A 16,467-nucleotide genomic window follows, 5' to 3' on the forward strand; every position below is an offset into this window, starting at 1 on the left:
ATATCAGTAATGTAATCACACGAATCATAGAGAGTATTCTCTATGGTTCGTGTGATTACATTACCGATACCTAATACCGACCTTTTTTTAAATTTAATTAAAAAACATAAATATTAGTTTTCTTTTTTCCTTGTTTGATTAATCAATCACACTACTAACATTAAACCCACTGTTGTGTATAGGTATGTTTACCCATTTTCTTGACACTTAAAAAGTGTGACTGAAGCTGGTAGAAAAAATGTCCCCGCCACTGTCAGCTACGACGCTGAATAAACGTATTCATCTACCGAAATATTGTGTTTCCTTAAACATAACATACTAATCCACTTACTTCTTATGATGCTCCTTGGCGTACGTGTCGTTCCAGTACAGTTCGTATGAGACGATGTTGTCGCCCGCGTGCGCCGGCCTGCGCCACGAGAGCGTCACCGACGTCTCTCCCGCCTCCACTGCCATCAGGTTCGACGGTTGGGAAGGCACTCCTGATCAAGGAACGGAATAATAATATTGTTAGGATATAAATATTTTTGTGAGGGTATTTGTGATATCTTTTGCTATAAAAACATAAAGCGTTTGACAGACCGAGGCAGTCGTCAGTCAGCAGCGAACAACTGTTCATTACCAGTCGTACCGATTGTTCGGTTTGTGTAGTATTTGTGAAAGTATATCTGTAGTCAGTGATATTTCTTTTTATTTTTAATAAAAATCGCTTCAGTTCCTAACAATATATTAATACGTGAAGGGAAATTTCAGATTCCTTTCCAAGAATAATTCGCCCGTGGGGCGGTGGGAGATTTGACACTGTTTTAGTTTTATATGGAGAAGTACAGAAAGCTACCGCGGAACTGCATTTTATAATACATGTGTAATTATTGTATCGTAAAGCGCGCTTATTTAATTACGTTTGTAAGTTTGATTTATCTAATTTTAACTTAACTAACTTACGTGAACGTTAATTGGCAAGAAATAAGGTCTGTTATTGTGATCTGATTATGAAGTTGTTTACGATAGCAAAATTGTCGGAAGAAACTCACGTAAATAACTTACGCATGTAAAACTTACAAATATAACGTCGGCCTAAGAAAGACACACACATTTATTCTTTTTACGTTCGACAGGACAGTCAAACAAATTCCTTTAAGAGGATAAACATTAATAGACAAATCATTCTTTGCAAGTGATTAAATTTAATTGTATGTAAATGAACATGGACGGAACTATGAGAAAAACGCTAGTATGCGATACAATTCTACACACAATTAACTTCAAAATTATATAATTAACGAGTATTATTTCACATGCAAAGTTAATTTAAAGGCGCAGAGATTTCAAGATAAAATTATGAAATGTGTCCCTTATTCCCCGAGGACTTGTGTAAGATACGAAACTGATATTACTTAATTAATCATTTCATCTTTCATGATATCAGATCTCAGCACATAAATTTCAAAAATTATAAACTTCAGCTTTATGAATTAGATTTTTAGGAGCAGCGTTAAAAAAATTAAAAAATTTTGACAATTATTTTGTACTAGCTTCCGCACGCAGCTTCGCCCGCGTGGATTTCGACTTCAAAAATGGAGGAGGTGCTCAATTTGTCGGGATGTTTTTTTAATGTATGGTGGTATGCAGGTGGTCCGATTGTCCGGTCAGGGTCTGATGATGGGATCCTGGTGTAATCGAAGGAAGCTTATAGCATGATTCAGTATTCACGCGTGATGGTTTATTATTAGCGTATTTCATGTATAACTTTGGTGTTTCTATACCGATTTCTATGATTCTTTTTTATGGAATATTTAATAATGTTAACTATTTTAATTAGAGATGACTGAGAGTGTTATAAACGTAAGAGTAGACAAATATAAAGAGAAAGCTTCGAACTGCTAAGCTATCGGGAGTTACACGTGTTATTGTGAGTCAACCATAAAAGATAGACATATGCTGTCGTGGGATATTTTTTACATAATTTTAAGGAGAACATTTCCATCATACATGATTTCTGCGTAGCTTTAACCATTAAGGTTGCACACGCGACGGAATCTTAAAAAATGGAGTAACTTCTCCCGTTTTCCCAACATTTCCCTTCACTGCTCTGCTCCTATTAATTGTAGCGTGATGAAAAGTACACTATAACCAGCACAGGAGTATGACAAATAATTGTACCAAGTTTCGTTGAAATCCGTCGAGTAGTTTTTGTTTCTATAACGGTTATACAGACAGACAGACAGACAGACAGACAGACAAAAATTTTACTAATTGCATTTTTGGCATCAGTATCGATCCCTAATCACTCCCTGATAGTTATTTTGGAAATATATTTCATGTACAGAATTGACCTCTCTACAGATTTATTATAAGTATAGATAAATAAATGATGGAACGAGCAAGTCATTCGCTTGATGGTAAGCAGCAAAACTGTCAAAGTAACAAGACAATTTTACCTGAATCCTGATTTATAAAGCACTGCGTCGTATTGGGCTGGTTCTCTCTAGAAATTTGATGTTAAGTCACACAATGGCTCAATAGGTACTAACCTACCTGTAATGTTCTTCAAACTGGACCACAATTTTCATCATTATTTGTGGTCATGGCTTGTTCCGTTAACTATTTACTAATTTATTTATAAACTGAATGAAAGTTTACAGCACTTGGCCAAAACACTTACATCTAACAAAATAATCTATAATCTAACTCTAAATTGAATAATATTAAGACAACAATAACAATAAAATAAAATTCAAACAAATAACTAAAATTGTTTCCAATACTTAACTTTCTAAGGAACATTTTAAAGCGTTTCTAGAAACAACTTAATACTATTGTAAACATGATATGGTTTGTTATAAAATATAATCAGATCTGTTTGATGAGCGAGTATAGTTTGTTCAGAAAGCGAACCGTCGTGGCCGAAAAGTGAACTAACTTTCGAATTTTACATAGCAACCCTACCCCGCCAATTACCTTTTACTGTTATTTACCCAATGTAAATGTTAAACTCATTTGTCATATCGTATTGCCTTGTTATAAACTATCTTGCTTGTTGTTTATAACGTTTTTTGTATAGAAACATATTAGAATTGAACAAAAGAGGTAATTAACAGTAGCGACCTCAAATCCCACGACGGTTCTCGTTCTGACCAGACTATACGGCTCTTAGGCACCGTTCATCGAGGCTTACGAGAGTTGCGGTGGAAGCTGTGGGAGAGAGACAGATTCTACAAAGAATGCGTACCTTGCTGCGTCTTGACCTGCACGGGCGCCGAGATGGGCCCCGGGCCGACGGACGTGAACGCCTGAACTCGTATGGTGTACACCGTGTGCGGCGTCAGCTCGCTGATCGTCGTCAGGTGGTTGTTGTCCATCTAGACGAAACAGTTTTATTGATATCTAAAGTTAATGAGTAGCGCGAATAACATTGCGAATCAGTTTTGCATTTTTAAAAATATATATATTTCTTGCTTAGAATGACGAGACTAGCTTGCCGTTCGCTTGATGGTAAGCGATACGACCGCCCATAAACAAATGAAACCCCTTCCAACACCTTGAATTACAAAGTATTGCTTGGTATTCCACTGCAAAGGCATTTCAGTAAAGGCATGCCGGTGTAGGGCGTATTTAGTAGAGACTTGGTCTCACTCGATGTCTACCAGGTTCTTCTTAGACGGGGGCTTTTTGCAGAGTGGTCGTGGTGCTGATACACAGAAAGTTGTTGTCGTTAGTCTTCTCAGCGATGTTTGCAGGTGTGCTAATGCTTCGCCATTTTTGCCGGTTAGCATAGTTTGTTTTATCGACTTACCATTTGCGAATGCCATGATTGAAGACCCTGCGACGGATCCGTGGTGTAGTACACTTTGTAGCCCTATAAAAAAATTATACCGTTATTCAGAATTCACAGATTCTATAAAATGCGACAATTAATCAGGTCAATATTATATCATTATATATTTTTTTAGTTCTTCGGTAAACAAAGAACGAAGATAAATTGCCAGAATGTGATTTGATGGTTATCGTGGGGCTATAGAGGAAATGTGGGCTATAGAGGGCTACTTTCTTTATAATCTATACTAATATTATAAAGCTGAAGAGTTTGTTTGTTTGAATGCGCTAATCTCAGGAACTACTAAACCAATAATTTTTATTTTCACGAGGAAGCTACATTACTCCTGGGTGCTATAGGTCGTTATCCCGAGAAAATATAAAGCGAGACATTTTTTTTTTTCCCGGAAAAACTTTTACGCGGACATAGTTGCGCGCAAAAGAAAGTGTACTATAAAGTTTTAATATATATATTTTTTATTGCTTTGAATGTCGAGACGAGCTTGCTTGCTTGTATTCCACTGCGCTCGTTATCCCGAGACGTGAGATGTTAAGTCTCATTATGTCCAGTACTTACACTGGCTACAATGTACTTCAAACTGTAACACAACAGCGACTACACACTGCTGCTTGGCGGCAGAAATAGACAATGCGGTGGTACCTACCCAAGCACTCTCACATATGAGACACCTACCACCAGTAAATATAATATAAATAAAAATAATTCGTATTAACATTGTTAACTCACAGTCACTTGACCATTAGGAGTCTCGGGTTCGTCCCACTGTATAACCATAGTGCTTGAGCTGAGCGGCCGTACTTGCACGTTCCTCGGGGCTGATCCGGGTTCTAGAAACAAAACGATGACGTCACGTGATGTTCTGTAGTAATATGTAAGATGGAACATGCACGTGAATTGGGGCTTAGACAATTTATTTTCCCCGATGTATTTTTATAGAGCGCAGGTATAGTTCCATTAATAGTGTATAATATTTATGATTCATTATTATAGCACCAAGCCTTTTTTTTTTCTCTTCAATGGTAGGGAAAGGTGATGTCACAACCACATTTCTATCTATCTAAACTATTAAATCGATATTAAAATATATTGGACTAAAAGTGTCCAGTCTAGAGAGAAACTGAAGACCCTATTTGAAAGTGACCAGCATTCATGATGTGATGTAGTATTAAATTGCATATTGATCATTAATCCAATCAATACCAAGCATATGATAAGAAAATTCCCAATATGTTGTGTCCCATCCGAGTAATGAAGCCTGGCCATCGCTTATTACGTCTCGAAAGCTATTCAAATATTGTACACTATTATTGATAAAGTTATTTACATTTTTTTTTACATATTCTGTTAGCACATAGACCATGAATATTGGAATATGAATTTGGGAATATAAGTGTGGAAAATGTAATAATAATATCAGCCCTGTATTATATACTGTCCCACTGCTGGGCACGGGCCTTCTCTACTACTAAGAGGGATTAGGCTTTAGTCCACCACGCTGGCCTAGTGCGAACTGGTAGACTTCACACACCCTCAAAATTCTTTTAGAGAACTTCTCAAGTATTCAGGTTTCATCACAATGTTTTCCTTCACAATTAAAGCAAGGGATAATTCACAAAGAATACACACATATTTTAGAAAAGTCAGAGGTGTGTGCCCTTGGGTTTTGAACCAGCGGACATTGATCTCGGCAGTCCGTTGCACAACCAACTAGGCTATCGCCACTTTTTTATATGTAAAAATGGTAAATGAAAATTATATTGCATCAATTCTAGTTGCCAATAGACACTTAAGTACTCGAATTATACCATACAAACTATGTGAAATATTATCTACAATTAGCACCATTAAACATTATCTACAATGAAAAAGGCTTTCTACTACTCCTTCCCCAAATATACCTTAGTACTGATTTTTCAAACATGTAAGATAGAGTACAACACAAACGAATGAAAAATATCAGTTGTAAGTATAAAGTTATCAATTCATTTCACATATATTTAGTCTGGTTATAATTTATTTGACGGATTGCTCATACAACTTCCGACATTGCTAAAAATAGTAAGAAACCAATATTCAAATATATATTAAGTGAAATACCGTTTTTTTTTGTTTGATTCGACTGTGTTGTTCATATACGAGTATGACTGTGTTATATGTTTTAAAGGCAATATTCGATACTAAACTACCCAATAAGAATATAATAATATTAACGCGTAATATAACAATGTTTAGACCGTGGTAACAAACCTTATTCTAACAGTCTTACTTATTAGAGGTAATATAGAAAAAAATTACTCTAACAGTCTTACTCATAAACTTGTTTTAGGGTTAAGAGGTGGTTAAGAATTGCTTAAATAGCTGTCAAAAACATCACCGGTTCCTAGTTTAAACCTTATTAAGAGGCAAGATGGCGGGTTTTGACTTACAGCTGATCGAGTAAATTTGTGTTTTAACTAAGCATAGCTTTGCAAATATTTTATAAGTAATACTGTAATAGCCTTACTACCCCTAATGCAAGGTAATAAAAATACTGTTCCTAACTATAAATAACGTTTAAGTGCGTAGAAGATAATTTTAGAAAATGAAAATCCGATTACGAAACTTCTTACGCAAATAGAACACTACATTATCGACCTCCTTGTAAGCTTTTGTACTGGGAAACGGACTTTTAAGTGGATGTGGAGGGCGTAAAAATTAGCCTCTAATATACTTGGAATCTTCTCGAGCAAACGGCCTTGAATACGGGCGGGTATACGGAAATATTTACGAATAAGTTCTTCGAAAAATCAATTTGGAATGTTTCTGTGATTTTAAACTATCCAAATGTTCCTTATTGTTGTGTATATAATAGTGTTGATTGCGATTTAAATGATTTGTAGTTTGGGAGATGCTAGGAAATAACAATTTTAGTGTTTATAATATTAAGGAAACATTATCTGCATTATAGAAGTTTTTAAATAATTAAACTAAAAATAATTTAATGCGAAAATATTATATAGTATTTTTTTTATATTATGTATTATACATTTTGAACAAATAATTTCTAAAAGTACGGTTAGCGCGCGGTTTTGCTTTGGGTCAGGTCTTAATAGAGAGGAACGAAATAACCTTGTTGAATCATATCGGATTCAGAGAATCTTTATACGTTTCGGTTGTACCGGGATTACATATATGGCAATACTGGATATTTAATACACGATAAGCTCAGTCTTCTATCTAAATATTGGACCGTTATCGACGTTACACGATGCTAAAATTATGTACAAATATCAATATCATGTTATAACAGTTACAATATGTTAACAGTCAAAACATTGTAAATTGTTATAAATTACCAAAATTACATTTAAAAACGACAAAAGTATAAGCCGTCAAATTAAAAACGACAAAGTTTCCTCCGTGAATAAATTATATTGCTCTTTTCATAAACCAATCATGAAAATGAATAAGGATCTCAAGTCAGCCGGGATCAAACGGCGCGAATATAAAAACTCTTTGTTGTGACATCCATTCAAACGCCCATTAGCATGAAAGTAATACGAAAACATTGCGATATCAAATTAAGCAACGGGCCGGGCTCATTTCAATTATGTACGAAATGAAAATAAAAATAATGGCCCTGGCGGCACCGACGCGAACCCCGGCCGTCTTAATAGGATTTGTAATCCTCCCGCTCTAATACGAAAAAGGGGCGTCACTCAATGAAAAATCTCCATTCTGTTTATAATGCCGACAAAGAGCAAAACAATAAAAAGTTTTCTCGCGGGGCGGTCCGATATTAAAACGTCATAATCTCGTTTGGGACAAGAGCACGGGTCGCCGGCGACACAAACTTTCCTTTATTACAAATGTAAAGGAGACGCACAGAAGCTGTGTACACATTTTCGCAGAGACGTTTTCATTACAGACTCATCAGATTTTTTCTACTCGGCAGGCGTACTGCGACGCGCCGTCAGTAATTTCGGAGGCGGGCGGCTTACCGACTCACAATTTGATAATATTACATTTTACGGGAAATTAGATGTTATAGCTTTGACATTATGTTGTGAGGAAGGAATGCGTGTGAAGAGATGAAATTCCACCTTAAACCAATTACTTTGTCATACATATATGAGTAGTACATACACGTATAAACTGTTTGGGGGAAGAGTTATATGTGAAAAGTATCCCAATGATTCCTGTATTAATGATACACAATAGATTGACCATCCATGCAAAAACCTAGCAGGAACATGCTGTATTAATGCCCAATCGTTAAGAAATCCATCTATTCGTACGATAAAAATGTGTAAAATTATTTTGTATACTTACTGGCACCTGCGTATAATGAATCCACTGCAAGCGAGCACGGAAAAAAACATATGATTAGTCGGTCAGTACAAAACGGCGCGTACACACAATATCACAAGATACAGGGCAGAAAAACGTGTGTGAGGAATCCAAAAACACATCAACAACGATATTTATACGTCGTAAGGCATACGAATCCGACGTCGATAAAAAAAATGGTGCATGAGAAAATAAACTGAATCGATCACGCACTACGTCTACATTCTACAAACGAAGATAAATGTGCAAATGAAACAAAAATAAAAATAGAACACAAGCGAACTTACATGAAGCGGCGGCGATTGTCGTACGTCGCGTTTACGCGGAGGACATGTAAAGACGATCAAAGGAAATACCTTAAAACTGAGAGCACAGCGCAACAAACGGAACGCGAACAAAAATCTTCCTCCCATTCCAATCCAAGCGAGGTAAATTAACTTCACAAATCGCATAATTTAAAGCGAGACAAGAGAAATGAAAAGAAAATAAGCGTATGGGTAAATGCGTACAAATGATTTTCTGTATTTGTATTTTAACATTCCGTACTTCGGCGTGGCATCATGTTAACTTCTTATCGCTTGGTATTCGTCTGTTTGTATGTTCGGTCAAGACCCTGAAGATTCATTGTCTCAGATATTACTTAAGATTTCCCATTACACTAATAAAACATTGATGTTCACATTATTTACGAATATAAATAAAATTTTAGTTAACTCAATTAAAAGATATGCCACTTTTAAGGTCATTTCAAATGATTGCAAAACCTATCTGTTTTTAACAGAGATCTGCATACTCCCGAAAGGCGTTGAAAAAAGCTGTTTTTTCCAAATTCAGTATATTACTAGAAAACTTACATTTGTGCTTTTTCTCTAAGAAACATCGAGGTATCAAATTAACAATATAATACAATGTTTTATTACGCGAATGCTCACAGAATAATTATCATGTATCACAAACAATATGAAATACATTACACGGCATGTAACCTTACAATTGTTTGTAACCTTTCAAAGCCGAAATTTCTACTCGCTCTTGACCGGCATTTCTTCTTTATTTCAATACCGTTGGGTTCAGTTTTACGATTAAACGTAAATATTTTGTTAGCCATCCACCTTGATTGAAAGAACAATTTTATATGCCAACGCGTGTATATTTAAGGGTCGGTCAGTATAGTATGTATCTGAAAGCTTTTGAATTGTTGTTATTCCGCCTTTCTCTTATCTAATTACAAACATTCTAAAATCATTACCTCACTCTCACTCATGAAGTTAGATGTGCTATCTACTGCGTTATATGCTATCCTTGTCACTCTATCTACGTGGTGGTACGAGTGAAAGAGACGGCTACATACCAGTTTCTCCTGTGGTGATGACGGCGGGAGTAGAAGGTGGTCCGCGTCCTATGTTGTTGACAGCTATGACGTACATTTCGTACTCCGTGTATGGCGAGAGATTCGTCACAGCATAGAACTGAGTGACTACTCCTGATATTTCACTAAAGGCCTGTAGGAAATATAAGTTAATTTAGGTTTTGAGCAGATGTTAGCGTCTGTAGAAATAAAATTAATGCAAAGTCGCGCTCGAAGGACCAATTATAAAATATACACAAAATATAGTAATGTTCTTAAGATTTTTTCATGGACTAGCGATCGGCCCCGGCTTCCCCGGCTTCGGACGCGTGGCATATCTTATCTATCGCCAGATGACTCCGATGTTCCGATCGCTAGCTAACTTTACAGGATTACCCGCTAGACCTTGCTGAAGATTACCTAAAAAATAAAATCGCTTCAACCGTTTTCGAGTCTATTGGGAACATAAATACACAGTACATACATTTCTTTTTTTATATATTTGGTTTGCACATACCTGATTAGCGTATTTAGGTTTATATTGTATGACGTAGTACTGGGGTTCCTCGGGGCCGTTGTACGTCCAAGTGAGTCGGACTGTGGTCGCAGTGATCTCCGACGGCCTGACTTCCGTGGGCGGACCGGGAAGCGCTATTAGAAATAATAAAAAAATGGTTTTAATATGAGACTTAGTATAATAATGAAGAAATTGCAAAACTGTTGGAAAAAGTTAAAAAAAACTATAAGTCTCGTCAGATAAGTCGTTTGAGGTCCTGTTTAACATGTCGCTTAGATCTTTATATTTCATCAAAATTTTCAATTACTAATAAGAATACTTTGTATTAGATTTATTTTTAATCTTAATGGATTTCAGATATATTACTTTAAAAGATCCTATCATGTAAAATTAATCGAATATCTAATAAATCATTCCTTCTACATAACTAGACACGCGAGAGGCAATTATTAGAGTAGACGGAACTGTTAATAGGACTTTAATACCCTCCTAATCTAGATCAGCATCAAATTTAACGCCGGGAACTGATCTCATCGAGTTCAAGGTCAACCCTAATTGCTGCGAGTCCGGGGAATTTAATCAAAACCCTCGATGAACATGTCCATCGGAACGCACATCGATAACTAAATTCCCAAAATTAAATTGCGCAAACATTACCTCCGCGCCGAACTAGAAATAACAATAATTAATCATTAATCAAGCTGACATTCGTTTGTCTCCAGGGTACCGAACAACTTTCCAACCCTTTCAATTATAAATTATAACACTAATTCATAATGGATGTTGCTCGACTTGCCGCAATTTATCAAATTGATTTTCGTAAATCCTTCTTTCCACCTCGGCAAAGTTATTACCATAAATTTGCAACAGTTATCCCAAGAAATTATGAGTGTAATTTGATTCAGTCAGTCTTGTGAGCGGTTTGCGCTGAGCGTGCGCGGGTTCGGATTAATTAGGGAATACCGACTGCCGCGAGAGGGTTAACTGGTGTACGCGGTCATCAATTGTCCGACGTATTAAAGTACGTTTGCAGGGTTATATTGGTAGGAATTGGACGGGACGCTGATGGATGGAAAGGTCGGTGGTAGTTTTTCATCGGATACGTCATTTTGGCGTAAGCAATATTAAGCGCAGGGAGCAGTGATGTGAGACTTATTTTTTTTTAATATAAAATTTGGTTCTCGGTTTTGATGTAACACGTAACTGAACAGATAGTCATAAGACACGAAGAGCAATAACTGTTTGGAAGGAGTTGTAGGCTGAAGATCTTCGGACCAATTCAGAAATCAATATAGTCCGAACTAGCGGTACTCATGGTTCCAATTGTCCCAAAATAAATTTCTGTTAGAAACTTTCCTATCCAACACACGAGTATTTTCCCCTGCCTAATAATTATACACCACTCACATTGCACTTTCACCTCTGCGGTAGCTTCTATGACTCCGAGCACGCTGGCCGCCTCGCATGTGTAGTTCGCAGACTCCCTAATATCTTCCAGTTTGAGATTGTTCAGTCCTAGCGGCGGATTGTCTTCGGGCGTCAGCCATTTTGTCAAGCCTGTCAAACAAAATGGCGGTTATTTTAAATGTCAAATATGATATTTATACTTAAAATTTATAATTATTTGTTTGATAGTGATTGAAGTTTGACGAATACATCGTTAATTAAGGTTTTATTTGTTCCAGTTGCTATGACGATTTTCATTAAAACTTTTCTTATTTCAATTGGAAACATTGGTGGTGGTACTCACCTTTTCTCCATTTGACGGTGGGCATCGGCGCACCGAAGGCAACGCATTTGAGGGTCAGGTTACCACCGAGCATCACTTCTGAGCGGGGAGGTGGGGGTATCGAGAACTGCGGCGCCACTCTCCTCACTGTCATCAAAAAATGTGATGAAATAAAAATAAATACTTATAAAAATTAAAAAGGATATAATAATTAACTCTTTAGTAGGGATGAATCTTTCTCCTATACAAATGTTGGTTCAACACAAAATGTTTTTCATTCGAATATAATATTAAATACAAATAGCTATAAAAACGATATAACTGATTGCCTGTTTTCGGGCAGTTAAATTTCTGTGAATTTGTCACTGGAGGAAATTAGGTGATTTGTCTCAGGCTGGATTTTGAGTCTGGTTGTTTTATTATGCTTGCTGTATTACATTATTGGAAGGGGATTCCCCGAAACGTGGTACAACAGTATTGTATGTATAAAATTCACATGGATACGACCGTAATTATATTCTATGCAAATTCATGTGCACATGACCGAAATATATATTTACACGGTATTCAAGTTCTATGAAAAAATACGCAATGTTCATGAATTTAACACCTAAATAAATAAATTCCAGCCTGTTTCATAAGCTTCAGTTGCAATGGCGCACGGCATACCATAATTAACCAAATTAAATTCAACTCACATATTTTCAAAAGTGTAAAGAATAGGGGATTTAAAAATATCCAACCAACTAAAATATATTTTAATTTGTATACATGCCTTTGTTTGCCAAAATATAGCATTTTAAAGTAGAGATAAAATGAGTTAAAAAAAAGAAAATGTTTGTGTTTCCATTACGTTAATTAATGTGAAAAGAGATCTTTATTATCGTCATTCGCTTTTACCAGTCCGTTTAGGGACGTCACAGCGTTCAAATATTTTTTAATATATTTGAATATTTTTAGAATATTTTTCTGATAGTACTTGGAGAAGCGACTAGAGAGCCCGGCACAATTTTATTATTATCAAGAGGTCAATAACTTTCTTTAATCAATTTTTTTCATGGCACTCCAGTACACTGCACTTACTATTACGGATCAGGTGACTATAACTTTAAAAAAAATATTTAGCACCTAATCAGGAACTAAGAAAAGTTCTGATTCGAATAAAATTGAGAGTTAAGTATTTTAGAAAGATGATATTGTATATCGAACCCTAGTTTTTAATAGTAAAAGCATCATGAAATGATAAATTACATAACGAAAGTCAATTTAAAAAAAAAATATAACTTTTCTCCAAATGCTGAATAAATATTGTCGTGGACATGTAATATTTTCATGCACGTAAACCAAGCTCAGTTGCCCCGCAACCAGACGTAATAATAATTTTTCATGTGTCCCGTCATTACTCACAACCCTAAAAGTGTAGTCACATGAACACATTAGGGTTGCAAGAACCTAGTTTTCTATACTAAGATAAAAATGTACTGGAGTTACGCGAGGGGATTCATTACAGTTCATTTGTGTCAGATTTTTTTTTTTTTGCATAAAATCACAATTCGACGAGAGTACATATAAATATTAATGAACTCGTGATATTTGTGTAAATGTGAACTAAACCGACTTGCTTGACGTCCATACATGGTAATATTTTTTCATTGTGTCCATCATATCTCACAACGCTCTTCAGACTACAGTAGGGTTGTGCAACGGCGGAAAATCTTGCTTCAGATTTTATTTGCTTGATTGCTTGCATTTCTTCTCATTTCTATAGTATTACTAAAGAAAAATGTAGACCACGTTAAGTAAGCGTTTGGCTTTGTTTTAAAAATATCCGTTTGCCTAAAATCAATATTATTATTAAATGGGATGTATTTGATTGCATGTAACAGACTTTTTGTAGAGATGTGGCCTTATTGTATGAACCTACTGTGACCTTAGAAATTAGCAAAGTAGAAAAGAAATATTAAAACTATTTTAAAAAAATCTACTTTATTTGAATAAAAAGATTTTACAGGACACATATTCAAATATTTTTGTTTGGAAATCTAGACGACCAAGAATTTGGATAGACCTTTTTAAAAGTCCCTACGAGACGAAAGACGTTTCAGACTAAAGAAAAATCTTAGAACGTACGAATGCCGAAGATGTAGCCGTAATACCTCGAAATATTATGATACAACATCACGTAAGCAGCAAAATTTAATAAAAATATATTGATGGTTTTTAATCAAATTGATTTAAGCAATATTTTGTTTTTCGAAAATTAAACTATATACAACTGACGCAAAAAATGCACTGATTCTTTATATGTATTATACAACTAATTAATATCGTTTATATCAATTAGCTTTTCAACTATTGATATATAACTGATATTATCTATATATATATAAAAATGAATCCCTATTTCCCTTGGTCACGCCATCACGCGTGAACGGCTAGACCAATTTCACTATTATTTTTTTTGTTGTGTTTGTTATTGTCAGGAGAAGGATCATATGAAAGAAAAATTCAATAAATTGCGCGGAAAATTAGGAAATTTAAGAAAACTTAACGAAAATATTAATTTTATATAACTGTCAATTGTTTGAAATAACTGTCAGCGAATGACAGAATGCGCGCTGCAAAATCATAGTTAATACGGGACGTCTGTCGGGTCAACTAGTTTAATATAAAACATGTATTCAACAGCAGGTAACCCTAATTAAAGCATACATTAGGGTCATACGATGGACATTCAGACGTCACATTATTCAGTACGCATTTATTGCTTTAATTGCCTTTGTTTTACAAAACATATTGTTCATAGGTACTTGTCGTGAAACAAAAGGTTTCACTAATGGCCATAATGTATTACACTTTTTGATATTGTTTTGAGTACGTACTCATACTGAAGTTTTTTTCACCTTGTTTAGTAGATTTGTACGTTTTATTTTAACCAGTTATCACAATATAGATAAGTACGAAATCAACATGGATTTCTAGTATAGTACCTAATAACTTTTGTTATTATTGCTCGCTGATTGCATTGTTATGATGAAATTAATTTTCATTACGCTCTGTCTACTATTATAAAATTTGTATCTATAATGATTACTTGTTTTATTACGTTCGATTTTTTAGTTGTCTTTTACTGGGCAGTGAAGGAATTTATGAAACAGAAAATTAATAAAAAACCTTTCAGTCACCATATTTTTAGTCTGGAATTAAATATCAAAGCAAGTTAATTGTATTTCATCGATTTTTGAACTATGATTGAATCTTCAAGTTAATTTTAAGAAGTTTATTAAAATGTACTAACCGACAGACGGACAAGAAAATTTAAATAAAAAGGTGTTAAAAACAGGGCGATCTTATTAAAGCCAAAACAAATTCTAGTCATGTAGTAAACAAGATTAAATTTTCCTAGGCGTAAATAAGTGGTGTTCCCACTTTCATTATGGCACGTAAATACATTTCAGGATGGCGGACGAAAAAAAAAATAAAGAGTCTTAAGCAACAAGGGCGGTTGGCCTCTTTAATTAAGGTGAGACACGTCCGAAAGAGAGTCGTCTTCGTGGGCCTTCGGACGATCTGCGGTGGCCATCCTTCACTGACACGTTTATTTGACTCGGGCTTAAGTTAGAGAAGGTATATTGGACCCGTACGAAGGTGTCGCTTATGTTTGAACGGGATTTTGTTGAAGAATTCATAAGAATAAATTTATTTTTAGCAAGATAATGGATTGGTTGGACTGAGTGAATCAGTGGCGTAGCTAGAAAACCAAGTGCCCAGGTGTAAAACAATCAATGTGAACTCCGGGCCAATTTCTCAAAAAAAAAGGACCTTGTTTTTAATTTTTTGCTTGAAATGCTTTCTTAATCTTTACATGGTGGTAATAGTGGTGACATTAGAAAAACATCTTGGAGCTAACTCCGCGGAGTTCCTTAGGCTTGGGGGCCCATTGCACTACGCCGCCTATCCCACTCTCCCATTACCATCACCCTGAGACCTCAAACGTCAGGTGTCACAACCGCCTATAATATAAACCGCCTAAGCGCCTTACTCTAGACACGGCCCAGCTACGGGCGAAATTATTCTTCCTTTATTCAAAACGTTTCCGGGACACGCTCGGCTACTCTGTTTTTACGATTAATTAAAATTAGTTGAACCGAGTGATGCTTTTTGGCTTCGCTTTATTTTTTAATATGTAGACGGATGTAACGCAATTGGTCCGTTTTAAGTGTGACCGGTGCGGCGATCCATTTTAATTATGCCCCGACAATAGAAAAGGCAAATGAAACTTGCTCTTTTATGGATAGAAAATATATATTTTAATTACTTTCCACGTCGGTTGGTCACGTCGAGATATTTAAATGCATTTGTTTTTTTTCTTGGTTCAGCTGGGATCATTGTGAAGATGGTATACTTCGAACATGAGCCCTTAGTTCTTGATTCATATAGTGTACGATAAAGTTGACAGTAAAAATTTAACACTTTTAAATGGTTACTCATGTAGAGAAACAAGTTCTCATAGAAATATGGCAGCAGAGTTATTATTATTAAAGCCACGAAAAAAAAAATACTGAACCAATAATTTGAGAAAGTCTTGACTAAAAAGGTGTTTATGATAAAAATAAAAATTTATTACAGAACAAAATTTTGAACGATATATAAACAGTAAAACATTAGTGAATCAACGTTTACCAATGGCGGTCTTTTGCAAAAGT

General features: G+C 35.4%; 1 protein-coding gene across 9 annotated transcripts in view; it reads right to left on the reverse strand.

Moving 5' to 3' along the window:
• LOC115446720 (tyrosine-protein phosphatase Lar) overlaps positions 1–16,467 on the reverse strand; it is a 401,337-nt gene that overhangs the window by 16,680 nt on the left and 368,190 nt on the right. For 5 of the 9 annotated variants that reach the window (XR_005112401.1, XR_005112397.1, XR_005112398.1 and 2 more), the window contains exons 8-16: positions 11,783–11,908; positions 11,440–11,589; positions 10,033–10,166; positions 9,519–9,669; positions 8,150–8,173; positions 4,565–4,665; positions 3,797–3,859; positions 3,233–3,362; positions 332–482 (exon numbers count right to left, since the gene is read on the reverse strand). Coding sequence is in view for 4 of the 9 variants with exons in the window: in XM_037438902.1 (XP_037294799.1) it covers positions 332–482; positions 3,233–3,362; positions 3,797–3,859; positions 4,565–4,665; positions 8,150–8,173; positions 9,519–9,669; positions 10,033–10,166; positions 11,440–11,589; positions 11,783–11,908 (1,030 nt within the window). In the remaining 5 variants the exon portion in view is untranslated. The remainder of the gene's footprint in view (positions 1–331; positions 483–3,232; positions 3,363–3,796; positions 3,860–4,564; positions 4,666–8,149; positions 8,174–9,518; positions 9,670–10,032; positions 10,167–11,439; positions 11,590–11,782; positions 11,909–16,467) is intronic. The other 4 variants (XR_005112400.1, XM_037438906.1, XM_037438903.1 and 1 more) reach the window with 2 other exon arrangements.

This window comes from Manduca sexta, chromosome 15, assembly GCF_014839805.1.
Source record: "Manduca sexta isolate Smith_Timp_Sample1 chromosome 15, JHU_Msex_v1.0, whole genome shotgun sequence".
NCBI classification, from domain to species: domain Eukaryota; kingdom Metazoa; phylum Arthropoda; class Insecta; order Lepidoptera; family Sphingidae; genus Manduca; species Manduca sexta.